This window comes from Naegleria gruberi (genome assembly GCF_000004985.1).
Source record: "Naegleria gruberi genomic scaffold NAEGRscaffold_29, whole genome shotgun sequence".
NCBI classification, from domain to species: Eukaryota; Heterolobosea; class Eutetramitea; order Acrasida; family Naegleriidae; genus Naegleria; species Naegleria gruberi.
Genome location: NW_003163298.1, coordinates 168,238 through 188,657, shown reverse-complemented (window position 1 = coordinate 188,657; position 20,420 = coordinate 168,238). Strand labels below are relative to the sequence as shown.

Here is a 20,420-nt window from a genome sequence, read left to right as displayed (position 1 = left end):
GGTCATTGCTTTTTCGAATAGCTCAATAACAAAATTTCACACTGTAAGTAATTTACAAAAATTCTAAATTAATTAGTTTGCACTTAGAGAATGATTTCAAAAGACATTTTGACATCACAAGATTTTACCTATACCAAAAGTATTGGCAGCAATGAAGAAGTTCCAACTGGAAGATTTCTAAACAGTGGCAATTCATTGTTCAATTTAGAGACCTCACAAGGAACTGTAAAACAAATTAGAAATTTCCTTTCCGGAGGTGAGCAACATTTTATAGTAATTTTAGGAAATGGAAAACTCTATTCCACTGGAATTGACTCTTTAAAGGTAGGGCTACTTGGAAGAACCTATTCCGGTTCTGCACTAAGGTATAATGACTCTATTCCTATTGCTTCTGAAACTATCTACCAAGTAGAAACATACTCTCGTACAAATCTTGTACTTACTAATGAGGGATTGTTCTCTTTTGGCTCCAATTCTAATGGTCAATTAGGAACTGGAAACAAAGCTGATAGTTTGAATCCAGTTAAAGTAAAAGGATTATTGGGGAAGAAAGTTGAGCAAATTGCATCAGGAGGCAGAAGCTCGTACGCCATCACAACTGATGGCGAGTTGTGGGCCTGGGGTGATAACTCTTTAGGACAACTTGGTGACAGCACCCAAGAAGATAAATTTAGACCTTTTAAGGTGCTAAAGAATAATGGACCTTTAAAAAACAAGCAAGTTGTCAAAGTCTGCGCTGGAGATAGTTTTGTTGTGGTCCTTACAAGTGACAATACGTTAGCTTCATTTGGAGATAATTCTCTAGGTCAATTAGGCATTGGTGTAACAGATCCTTCTTTTAAAAGTAAACCTGTAGCAATTCCACTCACTGGTGCTCTCTCTGCAGTTAACATCCTTGATGTTCAATGCGGATCTAACCACGTTGTTGTTTTGACTACAGATGGAAAAGTTGTTACATGGGGATACAACAACTATGGTCAATTGGGTGATGGATCCACAACCACAAGGTTCACTCCTCAACTCCTAAGCGCACCTTGTAGTGTTAAAAAAGTTTACTCAAAGTTTTATAGTACAATACTCATTTGCACAAATGGTAAAATGTACGGATATGGAAGAAACTCAAATGGTGAATTGGGACTCGGTTCAACTGCTTCCACTGTGACCTCACCTACTCTTTACTCGTCTTTTAGCACAGAGTTTGTTGATTCCATTTTGGATATTGCTAGTAGCTCAACGGGAAGCTTTGCTCTTCAAACGATGGATGGATCCATCTACTACTCGGGCAGTACTTTCTCCACAACTGTATTCAGGTCAATTGGTTCTGTTTCTAACAGCTTTACAAAAGATTCCATGTACACTTTTACCTATTTACCATGGTATTTGAGACAAAGTCCATATTTCAATTTGAACGGAAAAGGTTATTTACTTAAATCTGATAAGAGTTTCTTATCAAGAAATGGTCTAGAATTTGGATACTACAACAGTACCAATCCTGGTAGCTATTACAGTTCATGGCAGCAAGTATCTCCAACCTCAGTTCTCAATAACACGCTCTATGGGAAATCAATCTACAGTACACACATCATTAGAATCAAGGAATATATATATATGCTCGGTGGGTTTGTTAATAATGAAATATCAAATTCAATTTACAGAGCTCCTATTTCTGACCCATTGTTTGGATGGGAATTGTTAGACCAGAAGCTTCCGTTCCCATTGGCATCAGGAATGCTGATTTCTGATACACAATATGTGTATATCATTGGGGGTATTAAGCAAACACATCTTTTCAACTCTTCTAGAGATGTTGATGCAATTCAAAATCTCGTTATTTCTCAAACTGTATTAAGAACAAGCGTAGATTCAGATATGAGAAACTGGGAAATCATGTTTAATTCCAAGTTCCCTTCAGTCCTACATTCTGCTTTTGTCTACAAGGTTGACACAGACAGTAATTATTATATAATTGGAGGTCTGACATCCCTTTCTTCATCACAATCAAACAAGATTTATTCAACATCTGATTTTGTTTCCTGGACCCTTAAATCCCAACTCACATTCCATGTCAATTCAGGTTCTTCTGTCTTTTCAAGTAGTGCTAATGATGTCGTGTTCTCAGGTGCTTCCACAGGCAACAGTTTGGTTGGTCCTAACATTTATAGAACCACCAGAACAAGCTTCCCTGATGGTTGGGTTGGTGGTACAACTACAGCCCTTTCAACAATTTGTTCAAAATATCCAACCATTTGTAATTAAAATTATTAATAAATTTCTAGAGCAGCAAGAAAATCAAAATATCTTCCAACATAAAAAATGGGTCTTGGCCAAAGTTGGTGGACAAGTTGGAGTGAAGGAAGAGGTGTCACTACGGAGGAAGATCAACAAGCCGCCTCTGAGAAACAACCTCTCACCCAACAACAAAATCAACAACAACAAATTAATAGAGCAACAGCATCATCAGGGTTTTATATACAACAACAAACAAATAATCATATTTTGGAAATTTCTAATTGGACCAATGATATGGTGATGGAGTGGCTTTCTACTCATGGTTTTGATGAATATAAGAAACATTTTGTTGGTCTTGATGGATCCATGTTAGAGTCCCTAACAAAGGATACACTTGTTGATGAAATGAATATTCCGACTGGAGTGGCAATCAAATTGATGAGAGAATTAGATCGAACACTCACCACAAAAAGCAATGTAAATAATACAACTTCTCCATCATCACTGACAACAATTAATAGTCCTTCTACCCCACATACTCCTCAGATTGATGAAGATGTTGCCATTAAAAAGTGTTTGAGTAAATTGGATAAATTGAAAGGTTTGCAAAACTTGTCAGATAAACAGAAAAAGGACAAGGCAAAGAATTTAGTCGTCAAGAAGCATCTCTTAAACAGTTATTTGAATAAGGATTTTGTTGCAACAAAAAAGACGATTACAGAATTGATCAATGATGATACAACCTCATCCCCTTCTTCAAAACCAATTGGTAGATCACCACCTTCTACAACATCACATCTCGGATCAATTATCCCTTCAAGTAGAGCTCCAAATATTGCTTCCAATATTGCTGAAGATGGTAACAATTCTGCGGTTGATGAAGAAGAAAGGAGAGATTTACAAAAAATGGAAAATGAAATTTCTGATCTGCAAACTAATAAGAATTATATAATTAAGGATGAAGAATTTTTAAAGGTCAAATTAGTAATTGTTGAACTACATAGAACTGCTGCTCAAAGAAATTTCAGAAAATTCCTTTCTCCAGTTTTAGATACATTCAATGTTGTTCCTCAATTTGGACTCTTTCACTCTGCTCTAGTAGTAGGACCATGGTATTTAGAGGTAAGTGAATTTAATATCATTTCATTGAAACATATCGAAACAACAAATAGTGGAATGACTCATCATTAATTGTACCAAGAAAATGCTACTCTGGTGCTGCTGTACTAGCTGCTGACGTGGATAGATGCTTCCATGGACCACAGGTTGGAGAAGCCCTCGAAAAGATTAGTAATGTAATTTGTGAGTGGAATATGAACATGATGTATTCTCAAAAGAAGGCTAACTGTCAACATTTTGTTGACGAACTTTGTAGAGTATTGGGTTTGGAGCTCAAGTTTAAAGGAGCCCTTCATGACTATTGTGAGAAATTAAGAACAAATGGAAGTTGCGAGTTGAATTATACATTACCAAAGGAAGTGAAAGAAAAGTTTGGTTTTACTCAAGAAGTTTTCAAATTCACCACTCATACTGAACTAGATGAATTTGTCAATACAATTTTAAAGAAGGATCCTCTCTTTTTTGATAAGGGAAGGCAAGATGATTGGCTACTCTTGAAGAGTTTTGATAGAGCTTTTTGGTTGAGATATTACAAAAACAAAAAGTCAGAAGAATTCAAACCTTGTTCTTCTGGTTGTCCATTTTCTGATCCAGCCACCTCTGGCAGTATTATGGAAAACTTTTTCACTTATGGAAAAAAGAGATAAATATTTATTGCACAAAACATTCATCCAATCCAAAATTCTTATTCTCCATATCTACTAAATCTTCTAGTTGCAATTGTCGTCTTTCATACTTTTGCCTACTAATTGTATCCAGTTTGTCAATAGAAACATCAAATGGGAAAACACCATCATCAGAATCGTATAATTCCTCATTCACTCGTTGATTTTCTTCGTCTTCTTTGCATAAAAAAGCAGATTGGAAAGAAATCTTGGATGGATATGATATTTCCTTCTGTTTGGATTGGGTTTGAGATTTCCTTTCCTCAAAACTCCAGTCTGGGCTAGTAGGGAATGAGATATCATCCATGCCTTGTTTGTATAGTTTACAAATATGTCCAACATCAGAATCAGCCTCAATCATTAGAGCAACTATACGTTTCAGTTCTCTTTCATCACCGATTATATAATGTGTGCTGTATTTGGATGCAATATTATTTGGAGTGAAATCAGAATTTCGTTGCTTAACTAGATTTTTCTTTCTATCCGAGCTCATTACACGTCTTGTAAAGAACTTGGGTCTCTTTGCAAGTTTTAGCACTAATAAAGCCCAGCCATAAGGACCACTAGGTGCCTTTTGAATATGTAATCCACAAATGTCCTCGAAAGCTATTTCTATTTTCAAGCATAGGCTAACCTTGAATCGATCCAATTCTCTAAACACATGAGTTTCTAGATTTGTAAATATTTCGTGTGACTCGTTTGGTTTTGAAACAAGTAAACGTAAAACTTCTTCAATATCCAACATTCTTGGAACGTGTGTAAAGAATTTGTAATATAATTTTTTCAGTAAAGGTGAACATTTGATTCTAGACTGCCCATCATAGAACATATTTGAAGAAAATGACTTGTTTTCATCAATTTCACCAATATATAATCTTCTTAGATAGGCTCCTTCTGTCTTCCAACGATTGATTCTGTACATTTCTCTTTTATATCTAGCTTCACTCACTCTTGGGTCAGTAATATTCCTAGTCTCTGGATCTAGAGGATCCTCATCTGAAATAGAAATAAAGCTTTTGCCCGAGTTGCTATCAACAAACTGAAGAGATGTAACAACTTCCCCAGATGTATTATTATAGTTTCTAATATTTTCTGATGTTAAATTAATGCTCTTTAGACTTCCAACGGAAGCTCCAGCTGCTGAAAATCCTCCATTACTCATTACATCCAATTCTTCATTCCATTCATCCATGGTACACGAAAGAAGTTTGATTCTCTTTTGCTTGCTATTGAGAACAAACTTGGCAACTCTTATTAGTTCTTCATCAATACTTAAATCTTTTGTAATTTTCAAATTTTGAATTTCGGTATTTTGGCTGTTTTCTTTCACAAAATATTCCTTTACAACTCTCTTTAAATATTCCACACCTGGTTGAGGCTCTGCATATCTTTTCATCTCAACAATATTTTCATTGTACAAATCAGGAGAAAATGATAACATTAATTGGCTGAACAATCTTCTCTGAGAGGACTCCCAAACCTTATAGAGAAGGGTTGATCCAAATTCAATTTCCAATCCATAATGTAATCTCATACTATGCAGCATAGAAATAACCTTCTTATTGGATATGAAATAATCAGTTATTTTAGTGTGGGCAAGATCAGTTGTTGTATCAAACCAATTTTGTATTTGAAATTCATCCAAAAGTGATCCAACGGTCCTTGTTTTATCAATAAGTCTTGGATTTTCGTCATCATAAATCTCTTCATTGTCTTCCTCTTCTTCATCATCATCAAAAACAGAAGGAGCACAAGCCAAATCACCGGCTGTTGTTTCTAAATTATGTTGGGCAAGCAATAAATTGGAGGAATTTATCTTTCTAAACTTTCTTGCTGGTGCCAATGAGGAAGGTTGACAAGTTTGATCCTCCTCATCCTCGGAGTCAACATGAGCATGTTCTGGTGATGTAATATCAGAATAATTATTTGATGAAAGTAATGATTCGGTAATGAAGGGATTGTTATAGCGGTTTATGGATTGGAGGAATTGATTAACGTCATCATCACCCAATTTAATGCCACTTGATGATTCTTCGTGTTGCCTCTTCATGTTTAAGAGTTGTGATACTAGTATAGTTAAAAAGTCGAGTCGGTTTTTTGAAGAAAGCAAATCTCCTAATAATCTTTGCTAGAGGACTCCATCAACAAAACAGTAAAGTTTTAGTTTTTTTTTTAAATTCAAAAATAAAATTAAATATAAAATCATCCAAAATGCTAATATTTACACTTTTATTCATAATACATCCTTTAAAGAGATGGAGAATTATTTGGAGATTCATTTGAAACAAATGATTTCTTTTCAACATTAGTTGGGGTTGTTTGACCTCCTGAAACGTCAAATGTTAAAATTACAACCTCACCTTTACCAGTTAAAACATTGATAGCTATTGTTTTTTCTTCTTCTTTTCTTGGTGCAAATGAACATAATGTTGGTATATCAACAAGGCCATCTTCTCCTCCTCGATATTCACCAAAACTCCATTCTGAATTGAAAATGCTTGCAATATAACCCCCTACAAATGAGAAGCTTGAAGTTCTATTTTGAGTATTGTCCACAAGAGAAAAAACGTGAATAGTACCTGTATCTGAAGAGCAACAAATGAAATTAGAATCATCTGAAAAAGCAATAGAATAAATGTGAGCTTGTTTAGATCCTCTTCTTACTTCCTTAACCAAAAGTTTGGTAGTTGTATCAAATACTCTAATTAGTGTTCCCTTCTCACTGGCTGTTGCTACACGAGTACCATCCTTGTTGAGTGCTATTTGAGATATTTTTGATTCATGGGCTTTGATATGAAGTTTTCTATTTGGAATGGTCAAATGATCAACTGTGATATATCCAACTTGAACTGAAGGGTAGGCCAATACAATATTTTCAGTATCAGGAGAAATTGCACAAATACCATAAGGATTATCAGTTGTAGAATCTCTGCTTCTTTCCTTAATATCATGATCATAGACAATTACTTGATCTTCCAGTACAACAATTAGCAAGTTTTTATGTAACTTAACAGCCTTAATTGGTTTGTTTCCAGTGGAAATTTCAGAAATAATCTTCTTTTGAGAGTCTTCCCATAAAATAACTCGATCAGGTGCAAAGGCTGGTTTTGAACCTCCACCCACAAGAGCAAAAATACTGTTTAAATTAAATATTCCACCATTGAATGTCAATTACTTACTTTGACTTGAATAACATTTCAACAATTCCAATACCTCCATTAAATACTTTTTAAAATTAGAAATGGGTTCTTGACCAATAATAGTACTTACACATTTTGGTCCTTTCACGTAGACTACCTGTTGAATAGACATAGAAACCTTGTTCAGTACCAACTGCAAATAAATTATTTAACTGATTAAATCCACAGAATAGAATTGATTTTTCCTTGTCTTCTATAATTTCCTTCTTGGAACCACCTTCAATGGATGAAGATTGTTGTACTACTTCATCAAATTCGCTACATCCTCTGGTAGCTAATTTCGGATCATTGGATTGATTTTCCGATTGTTGTTTATAATAAAATATATTCATTGTTTGATCGGGATCTTCTCTAATTTCTTGTTGTAATTGGTGATAATAATAATGATCGAGGTGATGACGAGTTTCTTTAGAATTAATTCGTTTAGGAATGTATGAATTTTGGGTGTTGCTTGGCTTTTTTAATGTCGTTAGTGATTCTGTTTTTGATTCAGAATGAAGAGGTGGACACTCTGTAATTGAGGACGAGAGTAGATCGAGAGGGATGAATGAGGAATCGTCGTTTGTTGGCAACCACCTATTATTCATAAAAAGGAGTTGGAATGTTATGACTTGGACAAACTCTTTTACAGTTTTAAATTGTTATTATTGCAAATTTTTTTAATATTTATTAATAGATTGGTAAGCAGAATCAATGTTACGTTCTAATGTGATTAACTTCTCACGTTTCCTTCTTAATATTTAATTTAATATAGAGTTAACGTAATGTTGTATGATAGAAATACATGTAAAATTATTGGTTAATTCACACACTCATCATTACCAGGCTTTTGTATAAACGAGCTGCAAGCCACATCCATCATCGCCTCTGTAAAGAATCATTCAACTCACACCAATAGGCCTTGCATAAGGCTTGAGGCACAAAAGAGCAAAAAAAGGCTTTCACCGCTTCTTCACCAGCGCCACTTATCTTCCCTTCTCAACAACTTTACTCTGTGGTCGCCATCGTACTTTGAAGAAAAGCGTTCAAATACTCTGAAGGCTAAAATCTTTCTTTTTGCTCTTCGAGACGAATATTAATAATTGGATTTATGAGTTCAACAACACCAACAACTCCAAACAGAATTCTTCTTCCTAGGAGGAGTAACTTTGGGAGTGGCACCTATTTGTGTAATAACAATAACACTTCAACAACATCACCTCCTTCATCAACGAGGAGAGCAAGTATTGCTCCATCAACATTTCCTATAGGCAAATCATCATGTAATACCAGTATTTGTAGTGATAGTGATCCAGCTGTTTCTTCCCAACAACAAGAAAAATCCAACATTCCAATAATCGTATCATCACCAGATCAATCATTGGAAAAGAAGAGTGGTGGCTTTTTGCGAAGTAGAACTCTCTTCGGTAAAACTAAAAGCTCGCCTTTATTTTCCTCTTGTGTTAGTGAGTCAGATATTATGTTTGATCAGGATATTTTCTCTCACAGACCAAAGAAGAAGGAATTGCAACAACAACAACAGGATGAACCTATCAAACCAAAAGCCATTAAACCAAATTACTTTACGAGTGAAATAACAACAGATGATGAGAATGAATTTGAAAAACAGACAACCAACTTCCCTACCACCCCAACACGCATTACCAACAATATTCGTTCCATAGAGAAGGCATTCGAAGAGCTGGAAAATGCACCTGCTTCCTCCACAGTTAATACCATTATTGAAACCTCAACCTCTGATAGTTTTGATAATGATTACACAGAGGAGGATGACAGTTCCTTGATACTCAACACCTCAACATCAACAACAATGACTAACAGTTCAGTACTGAGTTCTGATGAACAAACACCTACTTCGCTTTCAAATTCACTCTTTCTGTCTTCCTTCTCGAGCACTGTCAGTTCCCTTGAAGCAACTGATGAGGCCCAAAGTTTCGCCTCTTTAGCTTGTAGCTCTTTCACATTTGGGTCTGAGCAACACAATAAGGAAACAACAGATACCCTCAATTCCAGAGCGTACTACTTGAGAAGACACTCAAATATAGCCACTGCTCCTCTTTTTTCCTCACAAACTTCCAATCAACAATCCTCTACCATTGTAAATATCCCAAGCACTGTACATATGAATTCTGAAGAATGGAAATCACTTTTAATTTCTTGCCTCTCTACTGTAAATAATGACCAATCAACCCTCATTCAATTGAAAAGCCTTCTTCACGAGAGATTTAACAATGTTATCAGACAACGACAAGAATTTAGATGCTTCCTAAGATGTATTTCATTTTCAAATTATTATAATTGTACTCTCATGCATATTGCTGCAAAGTTTGGTCAAATTGATACCCTCAAGTTTTTGTACAAGGAGTGCCCAGAACTCTTGTTACAACGAGATTCTAGAAGGTTTACACCACTCTTTTACATTTTGCTCGAAGATGCAAACAGCCCAATAACTCTCGATGACAAAAAGAAGGGTGAGACTTGTAAACAAATTTGTGAGTTTTTGTGGAAATGGACATTTGGAGAGACTTTTTCCAAATGTTATCTTTTGGGAAAACCTCGTTTCCAAGATATGAAGAAAAAATTCCACAAGTGCCTTACTCAACAAATTTCGTTGGATTTTTCGACAACAAATGAGGAAATTCCAACAGTAATAGATGTTTTTTTCGAATCTCTAAAACAGGGAAAGCTATCAATTTGCCGTAATCTACTAGAATATGGATTAGATATCAACGAATGCCCTTTCGATCACAACAAACAAACCTCTGGTAATATACCATTTTTCCACAAGACTTGTATAGAATTGCCACTGGCATCAATTTTGTTCCTAATAAGACATGGAGCTAATGCTCTCAAAATGGATTCATTCAATAATTTACCTTTCACTTACTTGGTTGGTAGAGTTGAGAATAATACAGCACTTCTCCCTCAGGTAATTAAATTCATGAAACAAAGATTTGAAAAGTATCAGGTTCCTCAACATTATTCCAAATTGCTTGTCAAATTGTCCTTTATACAGAATCAAAATATGAGGTCTTTACTCTTTTCATGTGTTAATGATAAGGATTTTGAAAGTGCTTTATTTTTAATTGAGGAATTCAATTCTCATATCGATGATTCGCCCGACTCTCCACTTTGGATAATGCTTAAAGATGAAAATAAGGTAAATGTTTTGGATTTGTTAAAGAAACAAATGAATGATCCAGGGTGCATGAACAATACTCACTTTTCAGAGATTATTAATCTTTTGGAAAATTTATTGAATAAATAATAAACTAGTTGGCGCCAAATCATATCGTTTCAATATAAAATATTCAAAAACAAGCCAAAAAAAATGCTTGACTATTTACTTGCCGCTAATCAAAGAGCACGAAGGTATGAAAGAATTTGTTTTATCGGAGAGGGTACTTTCGGTATTGTTTACAAGTGTAAAGGTATGTGTAACTATAACAACAACTACAAATTATTATTGTATATTTATAATTTAATAACGATTTTAAAAGATCTTGAAACAAATCAAACAGTAGCCATCAAAAAGATAAAGCTCGGATCACTTTCATCTGATTCTGCCCGAGGTATTGAAGAAGGTGTTTCATTTTCTGCTATCCGTGAAGTTAAATCACTCCAAGAAATTAAACATCAAAATATTTTAAATTTATTGGATGTATTTGTGAATAAGAAGAATATTAATTTAGTTTTTGAATATTGTGGCTTTGGCGATCTGGAACAAGTTATAAAGGAAAAGACTATAGTTTTACATGAAACTGACATTAAACAATATATGAAAATGATTTTGGAAGCAGTAGACTATTGTCACAAAAATTGGGTACTCCACCGTGACTTGAAACCTTCCAATCTATTCTTGTGGAAAAACGAAGAAACCAATGAAGTAGAGCTAAAGCTTGCTGACTTTGTAAGTATTGAGGAATACAATGCACATTAGACATTCAAATTATCTAAAAAAAGGGTCTTGCTAAAATATATGGCTCACCAGATAAGAGATACTCTCCACAATGTGTTACCAGATGGTACAGAGCTCCAGAATTATTATTTGGAGCTGAGTTATATGGTCCAAGTGTGGACATGTGGAGTATTGGGTGCATATTTGCTGAGCTCATGTTACGTGCTCCTCTTTTCCCTGGAGATTCTGATATTGATCAATTGGGAAAGATATTTGCTTGTTTGGGAACACCTTCTGAGGAAGAATGGCCTGGAATGAAATTATTACCTAATTATATTGAATTTGAGCCATTCCAAAAGACTGAATTCCATGCTCTCTTTACTGCTGCCAGTCGTGATGCTATTGATTTAATTAGTAAGATGCTTGTTTTTGATCCAAAGAAGAGAATCACAGCTGAACAAGCTCTTAATCATCCTTACTTTACTCGTGGTGTTCAACCAACTCCTAAACTTAACCTTCCTGTTCCAAAGAGAAAACATGCCATGGATTCTTATCAACGTCTTGCAATCAACCATGACGAACAAGAGAGAAGAGATTATGAATCTCACACAAAAATGTATGGAGAAGAAATTCATCACAGAATTACAAATTCTGTCAGTAAGGTTTTAAACTTTGAAGACAGTCCAGGAAATACAAGTGGTCTTTCATCTTACTCAATGATGAGTTTAGTGGGACCAAATAGTATTTTCAGAGGGAGAGATTCTCTTGGTAGTGTAAATAATATTAGCATGGTTTCGAATGATGAAATGATGGGAGAAGCAACATGTACTCCACAACAACATGGTAAATTATTAATTTCACCAGCTTCAAATTTATCATCCATGTCAAGTATTACTCAAAAGAGAAGTTTTAATGAATCTGGAATTTCTACACCATCTGGTTCTGAAATTCTACCTCCAGGCAGTGGTGGATTGTTTGATGATGATGAAACAGGAGAAGTCAACGAGGTTGAAGATGAGCGTTCTGTAAGAAGAAAGCTAGATCTGTAATAAACTCTTTGCGCTAAATATACTGTTAAAAAACTGTAAAATCGCCATACATTACCGTAAAGGCACAGTAATCTTAAAAAAAAAGAGAAAATGAGTGGAGAGAAGACTGTGAAAAGTGACTCTCTATCATCTCCCACAAGTAGTTGCTATTCTAAAATGATGAAAATATTGTTTATAACCATTACATGTAGGTGATCAGAACATTAATAGGATGATGACAACTTTACCACTAGTACTTTTAATATATGATACGGTTGAGATAAGTGGATATATCGACATCAACAATCAGGAACAACAATATGAAATGTCCTTGGTTAAAAGTTGGAAGGATAAACAAAAGAGTTTTATCAACGTTATGACCAATCTTCAGGAGGAGCGCGACAAATTTGTCAGCAGTAGAGCCAAGCCAATAGCTATTGACAAGGAGGACGCATTGAATTTAGCAGCTCCAATCCTGGAACAACTTAATATCAATAAGACTATTTTCGAATCTATGGTTTCCAAAAACAATCAAAATGTTGCAAAGGTATTGAGTTGGGAACTGGAAAATTCATATATTCTTTCATTGGGATTAAACAGTATCGAGGATTTGGGAAGAAAATCTTCTGATGTCATGAATGTAAGTATGAATTGACTTCGAAAAAAACTGAAATTGTTAAGAATTACACCGTAGAAGACTATGGTGAAGAATTGTATTTTAGAGAAACAAATTTAAATGAAACAAACCAAGATCATTTTACTGTCAATTGTAAAAGAGGGGTTTACGAAAGATTTGACACAAGACTGCCGATTAAAAGAATTAGAAATAGAATTAGTGCTGGGTTAAAACATGTATTAATTTTAATGCCCAACGGTAAATTGTACTCAACTGGAGTTTTTGAAAATGGTAATCTTGGAAGAATTCATCTAACCAATGATACTAGATTAATATATAATGCTCCTGTTGAACTTTTAGATGGATTGGATATTCTTCAAATCGAGGCAAATCAATTTTCCAACCTTATTCTCACAAACAAGGGAGTTTTTGCTTTTGGGTTAAATGAACGTTCACAATTGGCTACCGGAGGAACCAAAACAAAGTTTGTCCCAACATTTGTAAATGGATTTAGAGGTGCAAAAATTGAGCAAATCGCACTAGGATATTTTTCAGCCTACGCAATTGATTCATCAGGAAAACTATGGAGCTGGGGTGCTAACGATCAAGGTCAACTGGGGGATAGAACTTGGGATGAAAAAAACAGGCCTTTTTCTGTTTACAGGTATGCAGCCTTAATGAATCAAACTATGGTTAGGGTTTGTGCTGGTTTTAAGCATGCACTTGTATTGTCGAATACCAATAGACTGTATTCAATGGGTTACAATGGATGGGGACAACTTGGTACTAATAACAATGTATCTCAAGGAGAACCTATTGAAGTTATAACAAAACATATCAATGAAACAATTACTGATATTCAATGCGGATATGGACACAACTTGATTCTAACTACAAGTGGAAGAGTCTATTCATGGGGTCTTAATAATTATTACCAAGTTGGAGATAACTCAACCACTAACAGATTACTTCCAAAGATTTTATCTCAATTTGGACCAAACACTACTTGTTTTGCCACAATGATACACACGAAAGCTTTCCATAATTTTGTTTATTGCAAAGATAGAACTCTATATTCTTGGGGTAAGAGTGACGCTGGTCAGACAGGTACTGGCTTAACTAATTCCAATGTTCTTGTTCCTACCAAAGTCTATTATTCATTCCAACCAGTGGTTGACATAACTAGTAATGAAGATAATAGTTATTTATTCCTAGCAGATGGGACAGTTATGGCTGTGGGTTATTGTTCTAATATTGAAATATTTGCTGGAAGTTCTTGCTATGACACAAAACCATACCATTGGACCGGAACGCCAATCTCTAAAATTTATTCTCTTAGTCCAAGTGGAAAGTTTGTTAGAATGAATAATCATGTCACCATGACCTTGCCATGGTATATGAGGAAGATGACTTACTTTGATTTGGGTGAGATTGGTTATTTGTTAAAAGCTGATGACACAGTGCCATCACTTGTAAATAATGGATTCAGCATGTACACTAGAAACATCTCTAAAAATGAAAATGTTTGGTCGATGATAGAGTATAATATCACATCAAATGAGGGATTCCCAGATTCAATTCATAACTCTCACTTTTTCAAACACAATGAGGAAATGTACTTGTTTGGGGGAATTGTTAACAATAACGTGTCAAATGCAATTTACAAATGTCCTCTATATGATTTGAAACAATGGGAAAAGACTCCATTTTCTCTCCCAGTCCCTGTTGCATCGGGTATGATAATGCAATCTGGTGATTATGTTTATATATTTGGTGGCATTTCTAGAATATTCAGTTATAGACCACTGACAGATATTGAGGACCCTTCCAATGTCCCAAGCTTCACTCCAGTTATATTAGACACTATCATGAGGGCTCCATTGTCAAATATTACACAATTCGAGATTGTAAATGGTTCTGTCATTCCTGTGCCATTGTATTCTGCATTTATTGAAGTTGTTGGTGATTACATTTATCTATTTGGTGGTTCCACAACATTTGAGTCATCTTCATTCAACATTTTTAGAGCTACTACAGAAAATCCATTGAAGTGGGAAATGACATTTGGTTTACTTCCATACTATATGACAAGTTCAGGAATAATATCCTCCCAAGGTGGTTATATATATATTTACGGTGGATCCAACACAACCGATGGCAACGCTGGTCCATATTTTGCCGTTGCAGAAAAGGAAGATCCAGTTGGGTCATGGATGGCTGTATATGATGGGGAAAACAGAACCTCAGAATGGTGCAAGCAAAACCCATTTTTCTGCGTATATTGTAACAATTTTCAAGCATCCAGCAAATCTGTTTGCTCCTCCAAAGGAGTTTGTGTGGATTATGATACATGCCAATGTGAATATGGCCATTTTGGTAAATTCTGTGAATTGGTGGGTGTTGTTTCTATTAATGGATTAAGAAGATATGCAGATGGAACATTTGCCAAGAACTGTGCAGAATATAGTAATCCAACAAATTCTTCAAAAACATATCAAGGTATGACAGGTAGAGGTCTTTATCTTATTCAAGGATCATTAGGATTTCCTCCACTAGCTGTATTCTGTGAGCAAGAAACCTCCAGTTTCTCAAGACATGACATCTATACCATTCCTTTGTCGTTGTATTGGAATACGAACTATTCTAATTCAATACCATCCCGAATGTATAGCAACAGTTACTGGAGCAATGAGTATATATCCACTAGTAATGTTTCTATCTGGAGTACAGATGGCTCGGTGTATAGTTACTGTCTATCATCAGACAATAACGTACCAACTGGAAAGCTTTATTGCTTCTCTGCTCCTAATCTTGGTGTTACTTGCAACTATGCAGGAGTTTGCGTTGATGGACAATGTTTTTGTGGGCCTTCTCGTTATGGACCTTCCTGTTCAATTGTTGGTATAGTTGGATGTGGTGAAGGAAGGAAATTTGCTGATTTTACCTATGCCAGAACGTGCCAAGATTATAGATACCCAACAAACTCTAGCAGAGTCTATGGTGGTAATGTTGGTGATGGTGTTTATACTATCCAACCAGATCCATCAGTAGCTCCGTTCAACGTGTATTGTGACATGACCACTGATGGAGGTGGTTACACACTTGTTAATAAGATTGCAACTGGTCAACCATATGGACCTGCAGATGTTTGGAATTCAAAGATCAATATTAGGGGAACATTGGACAAGTATACTCCAGATACAGTATTAATAGGTGACCTCTTGAATTATTGGAGTTCGTTTGGTACTGTAAAGATCGAAATTAACAAGGACTCAGCAATGCAACACTATATTCTATTCAACGTAGCAGGTACTGATTTCAAAAATTGGTTTACACCTCAGAAAATACAATCTTCCTCTTACGGATTAAGCTCTTATGTTAATAGCTATACTGCTTTTACCATGCAATTGACTGGTCCTTCAATAACTCCAAGGCATTTCATAATTCAATATGGTTTTGGTGGTTGTGGTAGTGAAAGAGATTGGCTCAGTGTAATTCACTCCTCTGATGGGTGCAATGGCAATAATTGGACTTATTTCCCATATGGATATGCCATTAGATATACAAAAGAAACTATTGGATACAATACCTACTTGTCAACAAGTTTAATTGCAGATACATTGACAATCATGGTAAAATAAAAAATAAATTGTAATATTTATTAAATAAAAAATAAATTGTTATATTTATTGAGAGCATTTTATCACTATTCACAAATAAAAAATTAATTACACATGAATATTTGTGCTAAATTGTGCTAAAATATTTTCACAAATTTGTGTTTGTGTTTGTGTAGACAGGCCATTTTATCTTGCACAAATACATATTTTTATTTAAAATTATTCCATTCTTACATTTTTTAATATTTAATTAATAAAAAATGTATTAAACTTCTCCTTCATCAAACGGGAGAAGAAATCAGCAACCATTAGAACCCGATTCATGTCCAATTCTTGCAACAACAATATTGATATCGGATCACATATTTCAAGATCAACGACGAATGAACTTTTACTACTAGATTCATAGAAAACAACCTAAGATTCAAGACCACAATAATTTATTATTTTAATAAAATACTTTTGTGTTTTCAAGATAAAATGGTCTGTCTACACAAACACAAATCACAAATTTTTAAATCTGTGCAATTAATTTTTATTTGTGTTTAGAGATAAAATGCTCTCATTCTCTTGTATCGTAAAGACCTGAGAGACGAGGTCTACAACCAGTAAGTTTCGGTTCAGCGTTTAAGTGTTATGGGTTGACGCTAAGTGGTTGGTTAGACTGAGCCTGCCTGTGGTAGGCAGAGAGGTATTTCCTGTTAATAGTGAAGCTTGCATTGGGACGGTTGTACCACACTGAGTTCTTGTAGCAATTTTCCAAATAAATAGCTAGTGCTTTGTAGACTTCTAGGGCCAGATACTTAGGTATTTTTTTGCGCTTAGACCAGTTAAGCCAGTAATTACGGGAGCAACGACCATCAAATTCTATCCTAAGTTGAGAGGATTCTGAGATATCAGGAGGGAAACGAATCTTGTTAATACTAAATTTCTGGGAGATAGCGTCCCATGTGGCATACAGTTCATCCTTTTCAGGATTGCATTTGGGACAAGTTTGGAATGCATGGGTCCAATCTTCCTTGACATTACATTTGTCACAAGTACTGTCATCACCTAGTAAAATTGAGTGGTGGAGATTAAAGTAGAGGAGTCTTTGCTGATAATAAGACAAGAGAGAGTTTCTCCAGAAGGAGAGAGTGCTGTTATGCCAATTATAGTCATTGTCTAATTGGCCCAACTTATTGATAATTTTTTTGGATCGCTGAGTTTCAATGATAGCATTTCTAAGGTTGGAGACAGGCTTGTGATTGGTATGGTTACACAAGACCCATCCATTATCTGTGGATTTGAAGTAATATTTCAGATCTTTCATTGTAGCGGCAGCATTTTTCCACAGTGAATCTGTAGTTTCACCCTTGAGCGCCTTATTTATCATGGCTCTTGCGATTTTTTGGGTGATAGGAGAGGTAGAATTGACAAACCTACAGACAGATGCCATCCTTTCCACGTGACTTATATCAACTGGAGATAAAAGCCCAAGTCCACCCTGGGATTTATCACCATATATAACGGCTTTAGAGAGCCTGTTGTCACATCCAATTCTTTTCTTAATAATTCCACTAATTTTGACTTCCAATTTTTCCAATAGTGAAAGTGGAATAGCATCTACGCTTGAGAGGTATCTAGGTACAGAAAGCACCTTAGATAATATTACGTTCCTCATTGGACCGAGTCTCAAGTGTTTTGGTCTGAAATTTAGTAATCTGGATTCAACTTTTAAGAGAACCTTATCATCGGAGGGAGACCAAGACATGTTATTAATAAAGGAGGCACCCAGATACTCTAACGGATTATTCTTAGAACTATTAATGTTAGTACCATTTAGGTAAACTTTTGCTCGAGATCTGAAGAAAGAACCAAGATATCGTCTGCATATAGAAGGAGAACTACTTTTTCTCCGCAAATGGAAGCTCCTTGATATGAATCAATCACTGAAGTAACAGTGTTAAAGTATAGATTGAACACAAGAGGGCTAATAGGATCCCCTTGTGGGACTCCAAACCTTGCTTCAAAAGCTGGTGATGTTGAGCCATTAGCAAGCACTTTGATTCTGTGCCCCGTAACCATTTTCATAACAAGATTGGTTACTGACTCATTAAAACCTATCCTGGGAAGGATAGATTTCAACTTGCTATGGACCACACTTCCATATGCATTCTTAATATCGAGGGTGCACATGAATAATGGTTTCTTTGTTTTTCTATATTCGGAAATGATAGACTTGACCACCACGAGCTGGTCAGTAGTTGAGGCAAGGCGTTTGAAGCCTCTTTGGGCTGAGTGAATCACTTTTTCCTCGTCCACCTTGTTCATGAGGTGGTAGTTAACATAGGAAGAAAAAATTCTATAAATAATAGGGAGAACAACAATAGGTCTGAAGTCAGAGAGTGATTTGGGATTCGAGTTTTTAGGTAAGGGAAGTAGCAGACCTGCTTTCCAAGAATCAGGGATGGGGTTACCATCAACAAGGATTTTGTTAAAGATTGAACACACTGTAAGGAGAGCATCTTCATTCATAGATTTGAAAACAATCATTGGCACCTTATCACTACCAGGCATTGAGTGTTTCATCCGGCTAACCACATTCGCAAGCAAACCTGGGTTAGCAGGTGGGACCCTAAATTCTGCAAGTTTGGGGTGTCCTGTGATTAATTTCTCATCCAAATTAGAGTCTCCGAGTGCAGTATTGAACATCTTTTCAAAGTGTTCCGTGACCTGAGTTGGATCAGAGATTTTAAACACAGAGCTAGAGTTACGCTCCGATTTAAACGCGTATCTATAAGGAACACTACTTTTAAGGTTATTAACTGCCTTTTTGAAAGCCTCTTTTCTAGCTTTAAGAGCACTGAGGATAACGTTCTGTTGTTTCTTCACCACATCTTTATAGGCTACAATTGCATTATCTACACCAACAGTAGCCATAAATTCCTTGGCTATCTTATTCGGTCGGTTAGACCATTTAGCCTTTTGGAGAGCCCTCCGAATACGCTCTAAATCTCTATATTCTTTAATATCAGTAATCAAAGGAGATTTCCTAATCGGCGAATGATACTGAGAGCACAGCTCAGTTAAGAAGGATTGAAGATCTTTTCCTGAAAAGGAAGCAATCTTTGAATTGATGCAGTCTAGATTCTCAGTAAACGCTTTGTTATTGAATTTAGACATATTGAAAACCTCCTCAAATTTAGCAGTGCTCTCCAAATCGAATAATTGAAACTCAGCACAGACCATTTTGTGTTGAAGAAACATTTCAACATCCCACAGTTGGCTGGAGAGTAGGGAGCTAACAATATGATCTGGTCTGGTAGAATATGGCTTCTTGCTACCTCTACTAGACTTAAAAGAGGGGCGAGTCGGACATGGAACAAGATCATTCAGGTTAAATACTTGTAACCATTCATTGAAGGCGCTCGCTTTCCTCTTCTCCGAGCCAAACAAGGTGTTGATATTAAGGTCACCCATTATAATAACATGTTCCGAGTGAAACATAGCTTCCAGTAAATACTCTGAGAGCTTAGTTAAGATGTTCTGGAATTCACTACTATACTTTTGCACACCGTACCAATTAATGATGTTGACAACACCATAATCAGTTTCTAATTTTAAACATGAAACTCTGCCTGAAACTAGCACTTCAAAAGAAATTACCTTTCTATGCAGAGTACCTTTGATAATAGTGAGGATTCCGGCTGCCTTATCATTTGGACTACATGGAGTTCCATAAATCTTGCAAGGGGAAAAGAACTTAGCAGCCTTACTAACATTATCCTTGAACACGCTGGAGTCCCAGTGCGATTCTTGGATGTTAATAACATCAAGCCTCTCGTTCTTGATGTGGTGAAGAAGAATGGCCTGTTTGTCGATTGAAAAGGACGAGAGGTTGCAACTGGCCATTCTAAGGTGATGTTTAATTGTCCTCCTCTGAGAGTTCACTTTTATCTACAGCCATACATGGGGAATCGGCTGCCTTAGTAGTGGAAACTCTCAGATTCACGTTTCGAAGAACAATAGCAGACTTAAAAGGACTGCCTAGTTTTTTCTTTTT

General features: G+C 35.7%; 6 protein-coding genes across 6 annotated transcripts; 5 read left to right on the top strand and 1 right to left on the bottom strand.

Annotated features, from left to right (window-relative positions):
- Positions 1-90: 90 nt before the first annotated feature.
- NAEGRDRAFT_49708 (uncharacterized protein) lies at positions 91-2,256 on the top strand (the record flags this gene model as incomplete). Its single annotated transcript, XM_002676209.1, has 1 exon — positions 91-2,256. The coding sequence occupies one exon, from the start codon at positions 91-93 to the stop codon at positions 2,254-2,256; it is 2,166 nt and encodes a 721-aa protein (XP_002676255.1).
- Positions 2,257-2,523: 267 nt separating this feature from the next.
- On the top strand, positions 2,524-4,012 carry NAEGRDRAFT_80035 (uncharacterized protein; the record flags this gene model as incomplete). Its single annotated transcript, XM_002676208.1, has 2 exons — positions 2,524-3,351; positions 3,402-4,012. The coding sequence occupies 2 exons, from the start codon at positions 2,524-2,526 to the stop codon at positions 3,993-3,995; spliced, it is 1,422 nt and encodes a 473-aa protein (XP_002676254.1). The 3' UTR covers positions 3,996-4,012.
- A 4,291-nt stretch (positions 4,013-8,303) lies between these two features.
- NAEGRDRAFT_68517 (uncharacterized protein) lies at positions 8,304-10,481 on the top strand (the record flags this gene model as incomplete). The annotated part of the gene is made up of 1 exon (XM_002676207.1): positions 8,304-10,481. One exon carries the CDS (start codon positions 8,304-8,306, stop codon positions 10,479-10,481), a length of 2,178 nt encoding a protein of 725 aa, XP_002676253.1.
- A 102-nt stretch (positions 10,482-10,583) lies between these two features.
- On the top strand, positions 10,584-11,698 carry NAEGRDRAFT_2502 (uncharacterized protein; the record flags this gene model as incomplete). The annotated part of the gene is made up of 3 exons (XM_002676206.1): positions 10,584-10,644; positions 10,714-11,123; positions 11,177-11,698. Coding segments are annotated over 3 exons (993 nt in total), but the record flags the coding sequence as incomplete, so codon positions are not given.
- Positions 11,699-12,374: 676 nt separating this feature from the next.
- Positions 12,375-16,396, top strand: NAEGRDRAFT_49703 (uncharacterized protein; the record flags this gene model as incomplete). The annotated part of the gene is made up of 2 exons (XM_002676205.1): positions 12,375-12,779; positions 13,178-16,396. The coding sequence occupies 2 exons, from the start codon at positions 12,375-12,377 to the stop codon at positions 16,394-16,396; spliced, it is 3,624 nt and encodes a 1,207-aa protein (XP_002676251.1).
- A 613-nt stretch (positions 16,397-17,009) lies between these two features.
- Positions 17,010-20,269, bottom strand: NAEGRDRAFT_68513 (uncharacterized protein; the record flags this gene model as incomplete). Its single annotated transcript, XM_002676132.1, has 2 exons — positions 17,010-18,177; positions 18,867-20,269. The coding sequence occupies 2 exons, from the start codon at positions 20,267-20,269 to the stop codon at positions 17,010-17,012; spliced, it is 2,571 nt and encodes an 856-aa protein (XP_002676178.1).
- Between the last annotated feature and the right edge of the window lie 151 nt (positions 20,270-20,420).